The sequence below is a fragment of the Prosopis cineraria genome, unplaced genomic scaffold, assembly GCF_029017545.1.
Source record: "Prosopis cineraria cultivar Desert tree isolate PC_DT_omini unplaced genomic scaffold, ASM2901754v1 PC12, whole genome shotgun sequence".
Classification (NCBI taxonomy): Eukaryota; Viridiplantae; Streptophyta; class Magnoliopsida; order Fabales; family Fabaceae; genus Prosopis; species Prosopis cineraria.
Genome location: NW_026555343.1, coordinates 9544214 through 9558416, shown reverse-complemented (window position 1 = coordinate 9558416; position 14203 = coordinate 9544214). Strand labels below are relative to the sequence as shown.

General features: G+C 29.9%; 1 protein-coding gene across 1 annotated transcript; it reads right to left on the bottom strand.

The window, feature by feature from the left end:
• Positions 1 to 1019: 1019 nt before the first annotated feature.
• Positions 1020 to 4720, bottom strand: LOC129287752 (salicylate carboxymethyltransferase-like). The gene is made up of 2 exons (XM_054923977.1): positions 4618 to 4720; positions 1020 to 1336 (listed from the first exon to the last, which is right to left on the bottom strand). Exons 1-2 carry the CDS (start codon positions 4636 to 4638, stop codon positions 1109 to 1111), a joined length of 249 nt encoding a protein of 82 aa, XP_054779952.1. The 5' UTR covers positions 4639 to 4720; the 3' UTR covers positions 1020 to 1108.
• Positions 4721 to 14203: the final 9483 nt, after the last annotated feature.

Sequence of the window (14203 nt, the reverse complement as noted above, 5' to 3'; positions counted from 1 at the left end):
TCAGAAAGGAAAATATATACATCTGTCAGTTCTTATAGTTTCTTTCAATTTCGAAGTAAGTTTCTGCAATTTTTTTTAATTATTTATAGTTTAATTCATTAAATTTTTTAATCCCTCAAAGCTAAAATCTCACAATCTTTCTTTTTTAAAAACCAAAATTAAGAATTTTTATATTTTTACTAAAAGATTATATAACTTTAAAATTAATGAATTTAGAGTTAATAACTGTACTTAATACTAACACTAAGTGTTCATACTATCTAAGTTATTAAAATTTAGATCAACAAGTTAGATAAACTTATCACTTATATAGAGTATAAATTCAAAACTATTGATTTAAATTTCAATAATTCAGATAATATAGGAAATTAGTGCCTCTAAATACAATTACCAAATTCAAATCCAAAATTAGTAACATGATTTTTTTATCAGTCAAGATTTATATAATTTGCTTGTCATCTAAATAATATATATACATCTAGAATTTTCATGAAAAATTAATAAAATATATACGATGTATTAAATCAAATTTTCTATAGGCTCTAAAAGTATTTTTGTTTTGGGAAATTTAATAACTCATTATTAATTTTAACTTCCAGGGATTAATAGATATAATTGATCAAGCTATAAGAACTTGATTAAAACAAAATAATCTATAAGAACTTAATTCAAAATTGGGAAAAAAAACTAGAAGGATCTAGTTTAGCTATCTTCAAATCTACCAATACTTGCTCGTCAAAACAAAAAAAAAAAGAAAAGAAAAGAAAAGAAAAAAAAATCTACCAATATTTAAAATAAAAAGGATTTAAGTTTGAACTCTGAATTTTAAGTTATATTAATTTAAATTCCAATATCTAGTAATTATATGGATAGAGCCGTTTCAAATAAAATTTTATAAATTAAATCAATAATTTAAAAAATTTTAGGCAAAAATTATAATTTTTTTACTTGTTTTTTAACATATAAGACTTGAATCTGAACTTTACTTAGGCTGAGTATAGAAAAAGGGATGTATTCTGAGGATAATAAAGATTAACCTTTATTACATATACATGGACTATAAATCAAACTTCCTAGTTGCTACCCACTTAATGATGCGTAATTTATTTCAAGATAATTGTATAACATATGCTTCAGACACAGTACTGAACTGATCACTGTCCATTTCAGTCCAATAGTCATTATTATTGTAAGCATTAATCCAAGTCACTGAAGATACCTCAATGCGATTGATGACGAATGACCCTTCTTTCATTACTTCTTCTTCAACTTCAAATGGGGATGGTGTGTACTGGGGAATGTTGAATGAATCCACTTCCTCTTCTTCTATGATTCCCTATTAGTTACTCACAAAAAAAAAAAAAAGTATGGAGATGGAGGGGTTAGCTATATATATATATATATATATATATAAGCTCATTCTGTCAGTCATATAATGTATGTGATTTTCTTAATGATGTTTGAAACCATCCCAAAATTGGGTTCTAAGTGCTCGAATTGATATGATAGAATTGAATTCAAGATGCTATTGAAACATTAGTAAGGGATTGGATGTATGATGATGCCTCAATCAAACAAGAAGCTTCAAAGTTCTACATCAGCTTGTTCAGGGAAGAAGGTATAAATTCTTCTATCTCTGATTGTATGATTTATTGTCCTAAGTTATGTAATGATCAGATAGACCGGCTTAATGTTCCTGCTTCAAGAAAGGAGATTGAACAGGCTATATTCCTGAAGTCCCCTGGCCTAGATGGGATCAATGCACTATTTTATCATTCCCAATGGAAGACGGTAGGCCCATCTGTCATTCAATATGTTACAAACATTTTAATGATCCTTGCATGGTTAAAGAGGTGAATAAAACCTTCATTGTTCTTCTCCCTAAGAAAGATCACCCTGAAACTATCAGAGACTTTTGCCTGCCCCATTAGTCTATGCAATGTTATTTATAAAACGGTTAATAAGATCATAGCCAACAAAATTAAGAATGTCCTTTCGAATGTATTTCTCCAAAACAATGTGGTTTTGTCCCAGGGCAGCTTAGTTTAGATAATATTATTATTGCTAAAGAGATCATTCATTTCATGCGTAGTATGATAAAAAAGAAAGGTTTTATGGCCATTAAAATTGCCCTTGAAAAGACTTATAAGATATTTAGTAATATTCAAGAAAGAAATCTCACCACCTAGAGGGGGTTTGGATTAGTGTGGACAAGTGAGAGGTGATAATACTTCATGTTTCTCAAAATACCAGGTGATAGAATAAAAAAATATAAATATCATGTATTTGATAATTAGAAAGTAGATTATGAATATATATGTATATATATATAAAATTTAAGATATATCAATCAAGTGGCTTAAGTTACTTTATTGAAAACCGTCTTCAAGTATAATTGATATAAATAGTCTTATATGATACTATGAGCTACTTTTTTTGACCTCTCTGTCACACATAAAAAGAGGACAAAAAACAAAGAAAAAACAGGCAAAAGAAGTGAAAGAAAAGGCAAGAGATTAAAAAAAAAAGATTATAGACTTGATGAGGCTTGTGACCTGTGTAAAATTCAAAAAGTATAATTAAGCCGTAAAGGAAATATTAGAAAAAAAAATCTCACATCTAGTAATTAATTAGTAAATTATAAATATATAAAGTTTAGAATGTGTCTTATAACTTAATGTCTTAAACTATGTTAATGAAATAGACTAGCCTAGAATATGCTTAATATAAAGAATTTGATAAGTAAACCTGAGATAGCCATTGAAGACTATAAGAGGAACGCACAAAATGGAGACTTCTTGTTGGGAACAACCTGCCATAAAAGGACCCAAGGACACCTGCTAAGAAGCAATAAGGACCAACCCTAGAAACCATTAATTCTTTATTGAGTTTCTCTTTGAAGCTATCAAGAGACCTGAAGATTCTGTTGAAGTCATTCACTGGAAGATCATTCAAGAAGACTTGGTATTCTGCAGATTTATGGTTTTGCTCTCTGCAAATCTTCTCAACTATTTTGATTACTTCAGAAACCATAAACAATGTGTCTGGACCACAAGAGCAACCCAAATCTGCAATCACTAAGCTTCTTGTTAATGGCAGCTTGCATCTGTGGTACATGTTGCTTATGGCTTCTTCTCGAATTGGCTTTGCCAATGTTAGCACCTTTTGCTTTTTCCCATCACCAAATAGAGTTAAAGGTATTATTATTTGTTTGAGTTTCGACGAAATAAAGAAAAAAGTAGCTAGGGATGAAAAAATAGGAGAGGCATAGATTTTTCATATTTAGATAATAAGAGAAAATAGAAGGAAAAGAAAAGCAGAGGAAAAGGAGAAGCATATGGCCTACATATGTACTTCTTCCTATCTTTATTATATGACATTTTCAACCATTTTACATATCTTAAGAAATTTTTTTCCCCTTGATATCATAAGAAAAAGATATAGTTCCATTCTTAACTTTAACTTTAAATATTGATATAACTATATTAAATAACTTCTCACTAATCAAGAAAGGGTTAAATTAAAAAGAATTATTTAAATATTACAAAGTATCCTATATTTTAGATTAAAAATTATTTTTAGAAGGCTTCATACAAATAGGATAAGAGGGAATACATGTTTTTCAAATTTTTCGTTTTTGAAAATCGGAGAGATTTTGAAAAGAACATATGCATTCTAAAAGTGTTTCATATAAGAGGAGGAATGGCTTGGAATCCACATGTGAAAATGTTTTTCACATGGATATCATTGTCATTGTGAAATTAGTCATTATTTTCTTCATGCTTTTCTCACATTCATTTTCAACATATGGTAAGAAAACATTTTTGAAAACAGAAGACAGCATAGATTTTTCATATATTTGGGTAATTTGAATATTTAAAGAAAGAAAAGTAGAGGAGAAAGAGAAGAAAAGGGCCTATTCATATTTCTTTCCAAAGTTTTCTTCTTAAACGTGAAGAGATTTTGGATAGAAAATATACTTTCTAATTTCTAAACCCCAAGGATTGAGTGGCTTGTGGTCTGCATATGAAAATATTTTTCATATAAATATTATTGTCATTGTCATTGTGAAATTAGCTAGTCATTACTATCCTCTTCATGTTTTCTCGTATTCATTTCAACATAAATTGAGAAAACATTTTTTGTTCATTCATTTTCATCTTCTATCCATCTCACCATTCATTTTTCTTTCCATTTAAACAAAACATAGAGTAGATGATTCAAATATGGTAGATTGAAAAAAATTATCTCTATTTAAACCTAACAATGTTTTGAATATAGATTAATCATCAGTAGTATCAAATATTGGGTAAATGTTTCAAGTTAAAAAATTAAATACAATTTAAACTAACAAAAGTTGGTTCAATTGATAAAGATTAATTTAATTTATAACCCGTAAGATCATGGCATCAAATTCTACTATTAATATAAAAACTTTATTAGTAAATAATTTGTAAGTATCTTTCTAAGTATTTAAAGTCTAAATGCATGCTTTAACCTTGATGAATTTCTGGAACTCAATTCACCTAAATTTTTTTATATTAAAAAAAGCACTTAATTAAAAGTGGTACTTATGCAAACTCGATTGATACCTGAACTAACGAATTGTTTGCATACCTTGTTTCTCCCACGCCCCATTCATGTGAAGCACTTGACTTACCTCCATTTTTGGTATCTCTTTCTTTCTCTCTCCTTGTCTCTCTATGATTTCTTATTGATGTATATCTCATCACTTGTGTATGTTTTGTGTGTTTCGTGGAATATATTTATAGATGCTGCAGCCTTTTTAGGCGGATGAGCATAAACATAATATCTTATCTCGTGGCCTTCTTTTTTATTTGTTTATAATTAAAAAAAATAAAATATATTATATATGTGTGATGAACAACACAAAGCATTTCAGGTAGATGTTTATATCTCGATCGTGTGTCCTCTTCAATTTCTTGAAGGCTGCAATTATTGTGATTTGAAGGTCATAATTATTAATAATGTACGATCTTATACATAAAGTTCATATTCTCACGACCTAGAACGTAATTTATAATTCATTATCATATAATTATTTTTATGATATTTCTATTATTTTATATTTTTCAATTTCTCAATTGCTTTATGTGTTTTATTTTACAACAATCTATGTACTCCCTCGATCAAAAATTATAAGACACTTTTAAAGAAGAGCTAGCGTCTTAAAATATAAGATACTTTAATAAAAATAAGATTTCATTAATGATACTTTTTTAAAATTATTCTTTTCATATATTCTCTCTCTTTAATATTCTTTTATCAATAAAGTATTAAATAAAGAGTATTTTTAAAAATTTATAATTTTATCTTAAAAAATAAGGTTGTAAAGTATATTTAATGAGTTTTATTGATATGTGAGATTTTATTACGTGTCTTATAATTTGGGATGGAGGGAGTATTATCTTTTGATATCTCCATAACTGATAATTATGAGACTAATCTTTTAAAACATTTGAATGTCATTTAAATAGTTGTTTTCCCCGAAACAATGCTTTTTATAAATACTTTCAGAAATCAAACTCTGAAATTTGTCCACAATTATTGCATGTCTCTGTATAGTTGCTGGAAAAATGCCAAAGTGGGAAAGTATGATATGTGATGGTGAATGTGACACGCATGCAATTAATTAGGTCACTCAACCAAATTCAGAAATTATTTATTTCTAATTAGAATCTGGAATTTACGACTCACATAACAAACTTATTAATTGATCTACGATTATTTACCATTAAAATAACGCAAATTTACAAGTTGAAAGACATTTACCACTAATATGACACAAATTTACAAGTGGCAATATGTGCATCTACTATTTTTTCCTATAATTAACTCACCCCAATATTTTCAACTAGACGAGGTTTAGTGGCTGAATTAAAGTTAAATTAATTAAAATTAAAATAATATATTTTTAGTTTTATACTCTCCCTTCAGTTTATATGTAATATTTTTTATAAGTCACTTCACATAAAAAAATGAACTATTTTTTTTTAAATTACTACAAGTCACTTCACATATTAAAAATGATTATCTTTCTTTTTCATAAGATGATTAAAAAATAACTTATACATAAGACTAGATGGAGTACTAATTGTTACAAATAAAAAGAGTATGAATTAAAATATAAAAACATATCAATTTTAAATGAAAAAAGTAGGCATCTGATTTATATCATTCATGTCTTGTCCAATATAAAATGTTATTATGAAAAATATAATTATAATATATGACACACATTTACAAAATTTTAAAATGCAATAAAAATATAACATGTTTAGATTGTAAATAGCGATGCATTTCGAGTTCGATTTCTTCTTCAATCAATGCCTACTATCCCATGCCTTGGGTCTTCAGAGGTGATAATGAGAGATGGACTTGAATTTCATGGAATTAAGATCCATAAATTTTTGTGAATTTTTTTTATTTTAGTATTTTCTCTCACTTTAATAATCCTTGCCTATTTTTTTGGGTAAAAACTCATTCTTGTCATTTTATAAGTTATTTTTAACATGTTTTACTGAAATTAAAAAAATTTTAAATTCCATTAACCTTATATTTTAAAATTTAATAAATTATCACCCCTCTACCTCTTAATACAAAGTAACAGAATTATTTTTAATAATTTTTTAATATTTAATAAGGACAAAAAGATAAAGATAAATATAAAAATAATAGAGTATCTTATAAATATAATTAAAATTAATCTTTTTTTTTCCCTCTAAATGGAATAAGAGGAATATTTTTATAAAATATAAAATCTTCTCCAACTTAAAATTAAAGATTCATTTCCTGATGGGAAACTTTGTGGTTTGAGCAGCTCTGTGGGGAAATAGGTCAAAATTGTGAACGTCGTTTCTTTTTTGTTTTTTTTATAAAATCAAATTAAAGAGTCAAATGTGAAGTTTGTGTATTATTATATAACTAAAATAGGAAAAGGAAAGCTGTGTCTTTTATTTGGCTTTCGGTTAACAATTTAAAATAGGAAAAGGAAACCTGTATGAATGTGCTGAAAATTGAATCCGTTATTGAACTAGTTAAAATATTAATTCAATGATTTATGATCAAAATCATAATCAAATATAATCCAACTCCCATTTGTTCTAACTGCTTATTTAATATTCCATTAGCTTTCCATTTTGGCTTTGGGAAAAACCAATAATCCCATCTCCTCCTTTCCTCAAGCTTCCTTCACAACTTCTCTTCTACTTTTCAAAGGCTTTCGTATGTTTGTATTTGTTTCTCCATGAGTTGTGTTTAGTGGTTGTTAAGTAGAAAGTAATGAAACAAGACAAAGTCAACTAATTAAGTTGAAGTGGTTTTCAAGTTTAATTTGAGAATTAATATGAGTACTTAAGAGTACAAACTCGGATGGTTGGATCAGTTGAACTGTCATTCAAAGAAGAAAATGGTTTAATTCAACCATTTGGCCCATTCTGGCAATTGATCTGAGTTGGCTCGCTTTGATTTGGAGCAAAAACTCAAAACTCAAAGTGGTTGAACCATTTTAACTTGTTGTTTTTAATATATATGTATATGTATATGTATGTATATATGTATGTATGTAAATATTATTTTTTGACTGAAAAGTGCAATCATAAAATTAAGGGTTTACAAAATAACATGACCCATAAGAGGCTTTCTCTCATCAACCACCGTCTCTTGTATTAGAGGTGGAGGTTGATCAAATATACAAAAATTGTTATCCAAATTGTGAGACATTTTACCTAATGTATCAGCAAAAGAGTTAAGATTCTTAGAGAGGTGATGGATAGTTAAATTCCACTCTTTATGATACAAAAACCTAACATCATCAATAATATCCTTGAATAGATGAGTATCCACACAGCCCTCTTGGATTAGTTTAATCACTTCAACACAATCATGATAAATATCAACTTCCTTGAGACCATAAGTCTAGCACATTTGAAGTCCCTGTATGATGGCAAGAGTTTCTATAATTGCAGGGGGAACATTAATAAGTTTGCAACTAAAAGCCTTGACCTAATTACCATTAGTATCCCAAATAATACCACCACAGCCACTATTACCATTTGTTTTAATAGATCCATCCACTTCAAGTCTGAAAGCATTCCTTCTAAATTGGTTATTAGCCCCAGGTTGCATGCAATCATAGGTAAGGAAAGGTACTAGTCTAGCCAAATCACTATTTGAACATGCTCTAAAGAAAGTATTGAGTGCTGAATGTAATTGAGTATCATTGACATCTTCAAAAACCTTCTTGCACCTGTCAACCCAAATATCCCAGCAAAGATAGCCAAAGAGGGTACTCCAGCTTACCTTACTCGTGAAGTTCTTGCTAGCTTCTTGAGAAAGGTTTCAATTTACCCACTTCACTCTAGTCAAGTTACTAAAATTGTTCCAGTAATCTTCCCTGATTACAGCTTTCCATCTAGTTTTAGCATGTGGGCAATCTTGAATCAAGTGCATGAAGTCCTCTAACACTACACATCCAAACAGGCAAATTTGTTCACTTGTTAGTCCCCTCTTCTATCTCAATTCAACTATATGTGCACATCCATGAGAAAAGAGCCACATAAAAGATTTGATTTTCGTTGGCACAGAACACCTCCAAATTTGCTTTCAAATGTTGTCCAAGTTCCTTTTGGTAGCTGCAGACAAAAAATAATATGCATATTTCATAATAAAATAGCCATCAATAGATGGTTTTCAAAGGTATTTATCCTCTCCTCTATCCTCACTAGGTGGGTGAGCACATGTCAAATAGGCCATTGAGTTTAGTTGGAGACAAGCATTCAGCTTCTGCAAATCCTATTACCCATATTATCAACATAGTCCACCACTTTTTCATTTCTATTAACAAGCTCCTCCCTGCCAACTATAAGATCTATTAGAGGCATATTAAGCATAGACCAATTCTCAAACTAGAAAGATATGTTCCTTCCATTTCTAATTTTCTTCCCTAGTCCTTCTTTAAATCTGTCTTATACTTCGCAAATCCCTCTCCAAGTGTACGACGAGTTCCTCCTTTTAACAACATTAGGCACACAGTCATTATCGCATTTATATTTCAGTTTTAGAACCTGAACCCATAAAGCATCCTTACTATTACAAAGATTCCAACAGAGCTTCATTATAAAAGCCTCATTCTATCTCCTTAAGTCTTTAACACCTAGCCCACCTTCTATCTTGTCCCTAATAATGTTATCCCAGGATATAAGGTGCAGCTTCCTATTACTATCATCATCCCCCACAGGAAACTTCTACTCTTCTTATTTAGTTCATTTATTAGCTGCTTTGGAAGCATCATTATTTGCATATGGTATGTAGGTAGAGTGGATAGTATAGCTTTAATCAGAGTAGTTCTCCCTACTATGTTTAAAAATTATCCCTTCCAGCTTGACAATCTCTTATGTTATCAAGAATTAGTGCAAAAAGGAGATAGGACGCCCTTTTGTGAATAAGAGGAATGCCTAAATACTTATCTAACTCTCTAGTAAGATCCACACTTAATTTCCAGCTTAGCTGAAAATCTCTAAAAAAGTGAATTAAATTTGAGAAGCAGACTTTTGTTTTAGCTTTGTTCATCTTTTGGTCAGAAACATCACAAAACTTAGAAACACAATCAAGGATAGTGTCTACTTGACAAGAGGAAGTTTCACTAAAAAGAATTAAATCATCTGCAAAGAACAAGTGAGAAATTTTTATACCTCCTGGGATAAATGGGATTGGTTGCCATTGATGGTCCTCTACTACATCCTCAATTACATGATTCAACCTTTCCATACATAAAGTGAAAACATAAGGAGATATAGGATCCTTTTATCAAACTCCCCGCGAAGGTTTCAAGCTCTTAGATAGGTACCCATTCCATAACACTTGGAAGTTTGAATTTTTGATACAAGCTATGAAAACCCTATATAGATTTGGATTCATGCCTATACTTTGGAGTGTGTCATGGATAAAGCCCCATTCCTAGCGATTGTAAGCTTTTTCAAGATTAACTTTCACTGCCATTAATCCTTTTTGCAAGCTTCATAGTGTGTATAATCTCTTGGGCAATAATAATGTTATCACTAATCTGTCACCTAGCAATAAAGCTATGCTAATGCTTGCTTACAAGAGTATTCATAATCTTTCTAAGCCTTTTACTCAACACCTTAGAAAGGATTTTATAACTCACATTGCATAATGAGATAGGTTTGAAGTCTTTCATAGTCTCTGAAACTTCAACTTTCGAGATTAAAATTAGATGGGTTGAATTAAGGCTTTCTATGTCAGGGGAATTAGCAAATAATTATTTCACCACACTACAAACATCATCACCAATTATATGCTAGAATTCTTGATAGAAGAATGCTTGGATACTATCCAATCCTGGAGCCTTAAAAGCTCCTAAATCAAAGGCTGCCTCCTAAATCTCCATATTACTAACCTCACGATGTAGTTCCTCCAACTCCTTACCACTTAGCCTAGGAAATTGATGTCTTGTTATCAAAGGAGGAGCTTGAGCATTGCTACTCTCAAAAAGAGCCTTATAGTAATTGACAGCCATTCGTTGTAATTCTTCTTGGTCAAAGATCCACTCCTCATTGTCATTTTTCAACCCTTCAATCCTATTCATCTTCTTCTAGCCAAGGTTGAAGCATGAAAAAATTTACTATTCTTATCTCCCTATTTGAGCCAATTATATTGAGATTTTTGGAACCAAATAAGTTCCTCTTGTGTTAAAATCTTATTATACTCAACCCTCCTTTCCAAGGTCTATTAAAAATTGATTGTCGCAATTACTTCGAGCCCACTCAATCCCTTTAATTCTATTAAGAATCCTTTTCTTTTTTGCCCTAATATTACTAACTTTATCTTGATCCTACTCCTTCGCTTTGGCATTAAAGGTATTTATTTTATCATTCCAACCCCCTGTAGACCAAGCATCTTTGACCATATCAGTAAAGCCCTCTTCAAGCACCTAAGTAGTTTGGAAGTAGAATAAACAACTTTTCTGATGCTAAGGGGATGCCCAATCTATACAAACAAGTAGAGGCTTGTGGTCTCATCCAAATTTTGAGAGATGATGTACTAGTGTGCAAGGAAATAAATTACACCAAGAAGAATTAACAAGTGCCCAATCAATCCTTTCTTTGAGTAAATTATGTTCCTAAGTGTACTTTTCCCTAACACATTCTATGATTTGAAGCATAGACAAATGAACACAATTATTAAATTGCTGCATAGATCTAAAGATTGGTTCTGACCCACCATATTGATCTTCAAGTGATAAATAAGAATTAAATTCACCCACAGCTAGCCAAGCCCCTCTCACCAACTGACTCAGCCTAGTTAAATCCTCCCAAAGTTCTAAACGAGCCTGCAGACTAGGTTCAGCATAAATTCCAGTAACCTAAAAAAATTTGTTAGATTGAATCTCAGTAACCTTCACATAAATGAATTGAGTAGAGGAGATTTCATATTGAATAGAGAAGCAATGATTATTCCATAATATCTAAATCCTACTAGCATAGCCCATAGATTCAAATCTAATCCAACTATTGAAACCTATTTTAACACAAATTCTGTCTGCTTTAGCACCACAAACTATAATCTCAACTAGAATAACAAAACTAATATTTTTTTCTTTCAATAAATCTGCTAACCTTCAAAAAAAATTATTTAAGGCAGCACCTCTACAATTCCAAGATAGAAGATTCATAAATGACATATCCAAAAAAAGGAAGAGGGAGTGCACACCAAGAAATCATGCGAGTGATTCAGGAACTACCTCACTAGCATTATCCACAATGTAATCTTCTTAAACTTCATCTTGAGTTTCATACCACTGATCAACCAAATCCATAGGGCTTAAATTTGTTATCACCTTCATGTTGACCACTGATGGATCAGGGGTTTCAACGTTTTGATTAATTCTGCCTCCAGGGATCTAATTAAAGGCCTACTTTAGACTCTAACGCTATTAGACTAGTTTGTGAAAAATTCAACATCTTTTAAATTAGCCTTGATAGGCTCCTTTTCCTCTAACTCCTTCGACCTATTCACACCAGAACCCAATTATTTTATGGACCCATAAATAAGATTATGGGCTCTAATTGACTGCATACGTTTTAAGATAGGGGATGTGATTTTAGGCCTAGTGCTTTTATTCCTCTTCTTTCCTTGGCCCTTGAACTCTACACCTTTAGCATGAAAAGAAATCGGGCTTGAGCCCAAATATGTTTTACTCATCTATTTTAAATATTATTTTTTATGTAATTATTATATCACCGATTGAATTATCAGTCTAACCAGTTAAACTATATGACGCGTGACCTATTGATTTTTTCGATTCATCATCTGATCCAGTTTTTAAAACATTGCTTATGAGAGTAAAGAATGCCAAGTAATACTGCCCTTCTTTATATGCATGTGCCTAATTGTTTGAGTATATATATCCACTTGCATTGTTTTTCTTCTTTTATGAAAGAACTAGATTTCAATGTATCAGTTGGCATTTTGAATGTGATTTTATACATGTACAATGCTTAGAGAGGATTTGATAATGTGTTAATGATTGGTTACAAACTCGGATTTGATAATGTGTTAATGATTGGTTACAAACTCTTGTACGTTTTTCTTTGCCAATTAATGTTAAAAAAGCTATATATACATATATATGTGTGCGCGCGCGCGCTTGCGCTTGTGATAGCATGTATAATAAATTGAATGTCCAGGTAAGAGGAAAGATAAGAAAATTTTCAATTAATGTAAATATAGAAAAGAATGTTCATTAAATTGTAGCTATAAAAAAAAAAAACCAAATCATTGTAAATCTCCTTAGATTCACTAAGGATGTGGCATGTATGATTTACTTGAAAATATGTGTAAGGGATTGAATGACGAATTTTACTAAGTGTTTCTCACATATTATAATAAACATTTAGAGACAAATATTATTTTTATTATTATTTTAACAAGACACTTTGATCAGCTACTAGATGACAATCAGATCACCATGGCAAGCAACAATACTATTAAATAACTAGAAATATTATATTTATTTTAATGATATCTTATTAAAACATTAATAATTTAATATATAACAATTTAAATATAATTATTATTTACATATCTTCACACCAAATTTACGAGTTAACCTTTGAGATTTATAATTTTCTCTAAAAATTGCAACTTAACTATTGTATTTTTTATTTAAAAGTGAATGTGATTTTTTTTAAAATAATCATAGTTGAGTTGTTAAAGAAACATTCATCTATAAATTTGAAATACACTAGTTGAATTGTTAATTTTTAAAAGACGAGTTATAATAAATTTTGGAGAAATATTTATAAATAATAATAGTAATTAAACAACTAAATATTAAAACATTAATATTTTAATAAGATAATATTAAAATAAATATATTATTTTTTAAATTACTCCCCAACGTTGGTATCAATAATGATTATTCGATAATTACTGATAGCAAGTTAAAGTGCTTAGCTTGATCAAAATTGAATTTTAATGTTTTTATGTTTTTTAGTATTTATTTATAATTTAGAGAATTTAATTGGTTTTAATTAATTCTAAGCTATCAATTCTAATGGTGGCAAATAAAAATTCTTTTCTCAAGCTCATTTTATTTCCCTAAATAATACCTAATGATGGTCAATCATTAAGTAAATCAATGCACAACCAGGATTAATAATATTCAAAATATCCATCAAACACAAAATAATCGATGAATCAAGCTATAACTTAATTAAATGAGTCATAGTACCTAAGAGTATCAAAATTTAGCTACATATAGCTAAAGAAATCCTCAAATCAATTTAACAAAGATTCAATATCATATACATAGGAGAAAGAAGAAGAAAAAAAGTGGAAAATTCTATGAGTGTGAAAATGGTGATGATTCATCTTCCTCCCAAGCTCCAAGTTCGATTCCAGCTCTCCAACGTCACCCCCAAAACTTCACAATGCATAAAAAACAAAGTCTAGAGAGAGAGAGAAAAGAAAAAAGCCAACTTCCCTCTTTTATCTAACTTAAAACGAAGCTATGCATGTTGACGGCAAAAATGGCCATGATGAGTTCATATTATTTTTCTTTGTATGAGTTCTGCTGCAAAACTGGCTATGGCAACTAGCCATTGTGCCATGGCATCTTTCCTCAAGAAACTTTTCTTCACTTAACTTCTATGATTCACTC

What these genes read in the sequence shown, in the direction of transcription:
- LOC129287752 (XM_054923977.1), bottom strand. Translation starts at nt 4,638, where the DNA reads ATGGGGCGTGGGAGAAACAAG. An exon ending in TGGGGCGTGGGAGAAACAAG is followed by an intron (nt 1,337 to 4,617) that starts GTATGCAAACAA and finishes AGTAACTAATAG; the next exon opens with GGAATCATAGAAGAAGAGGA.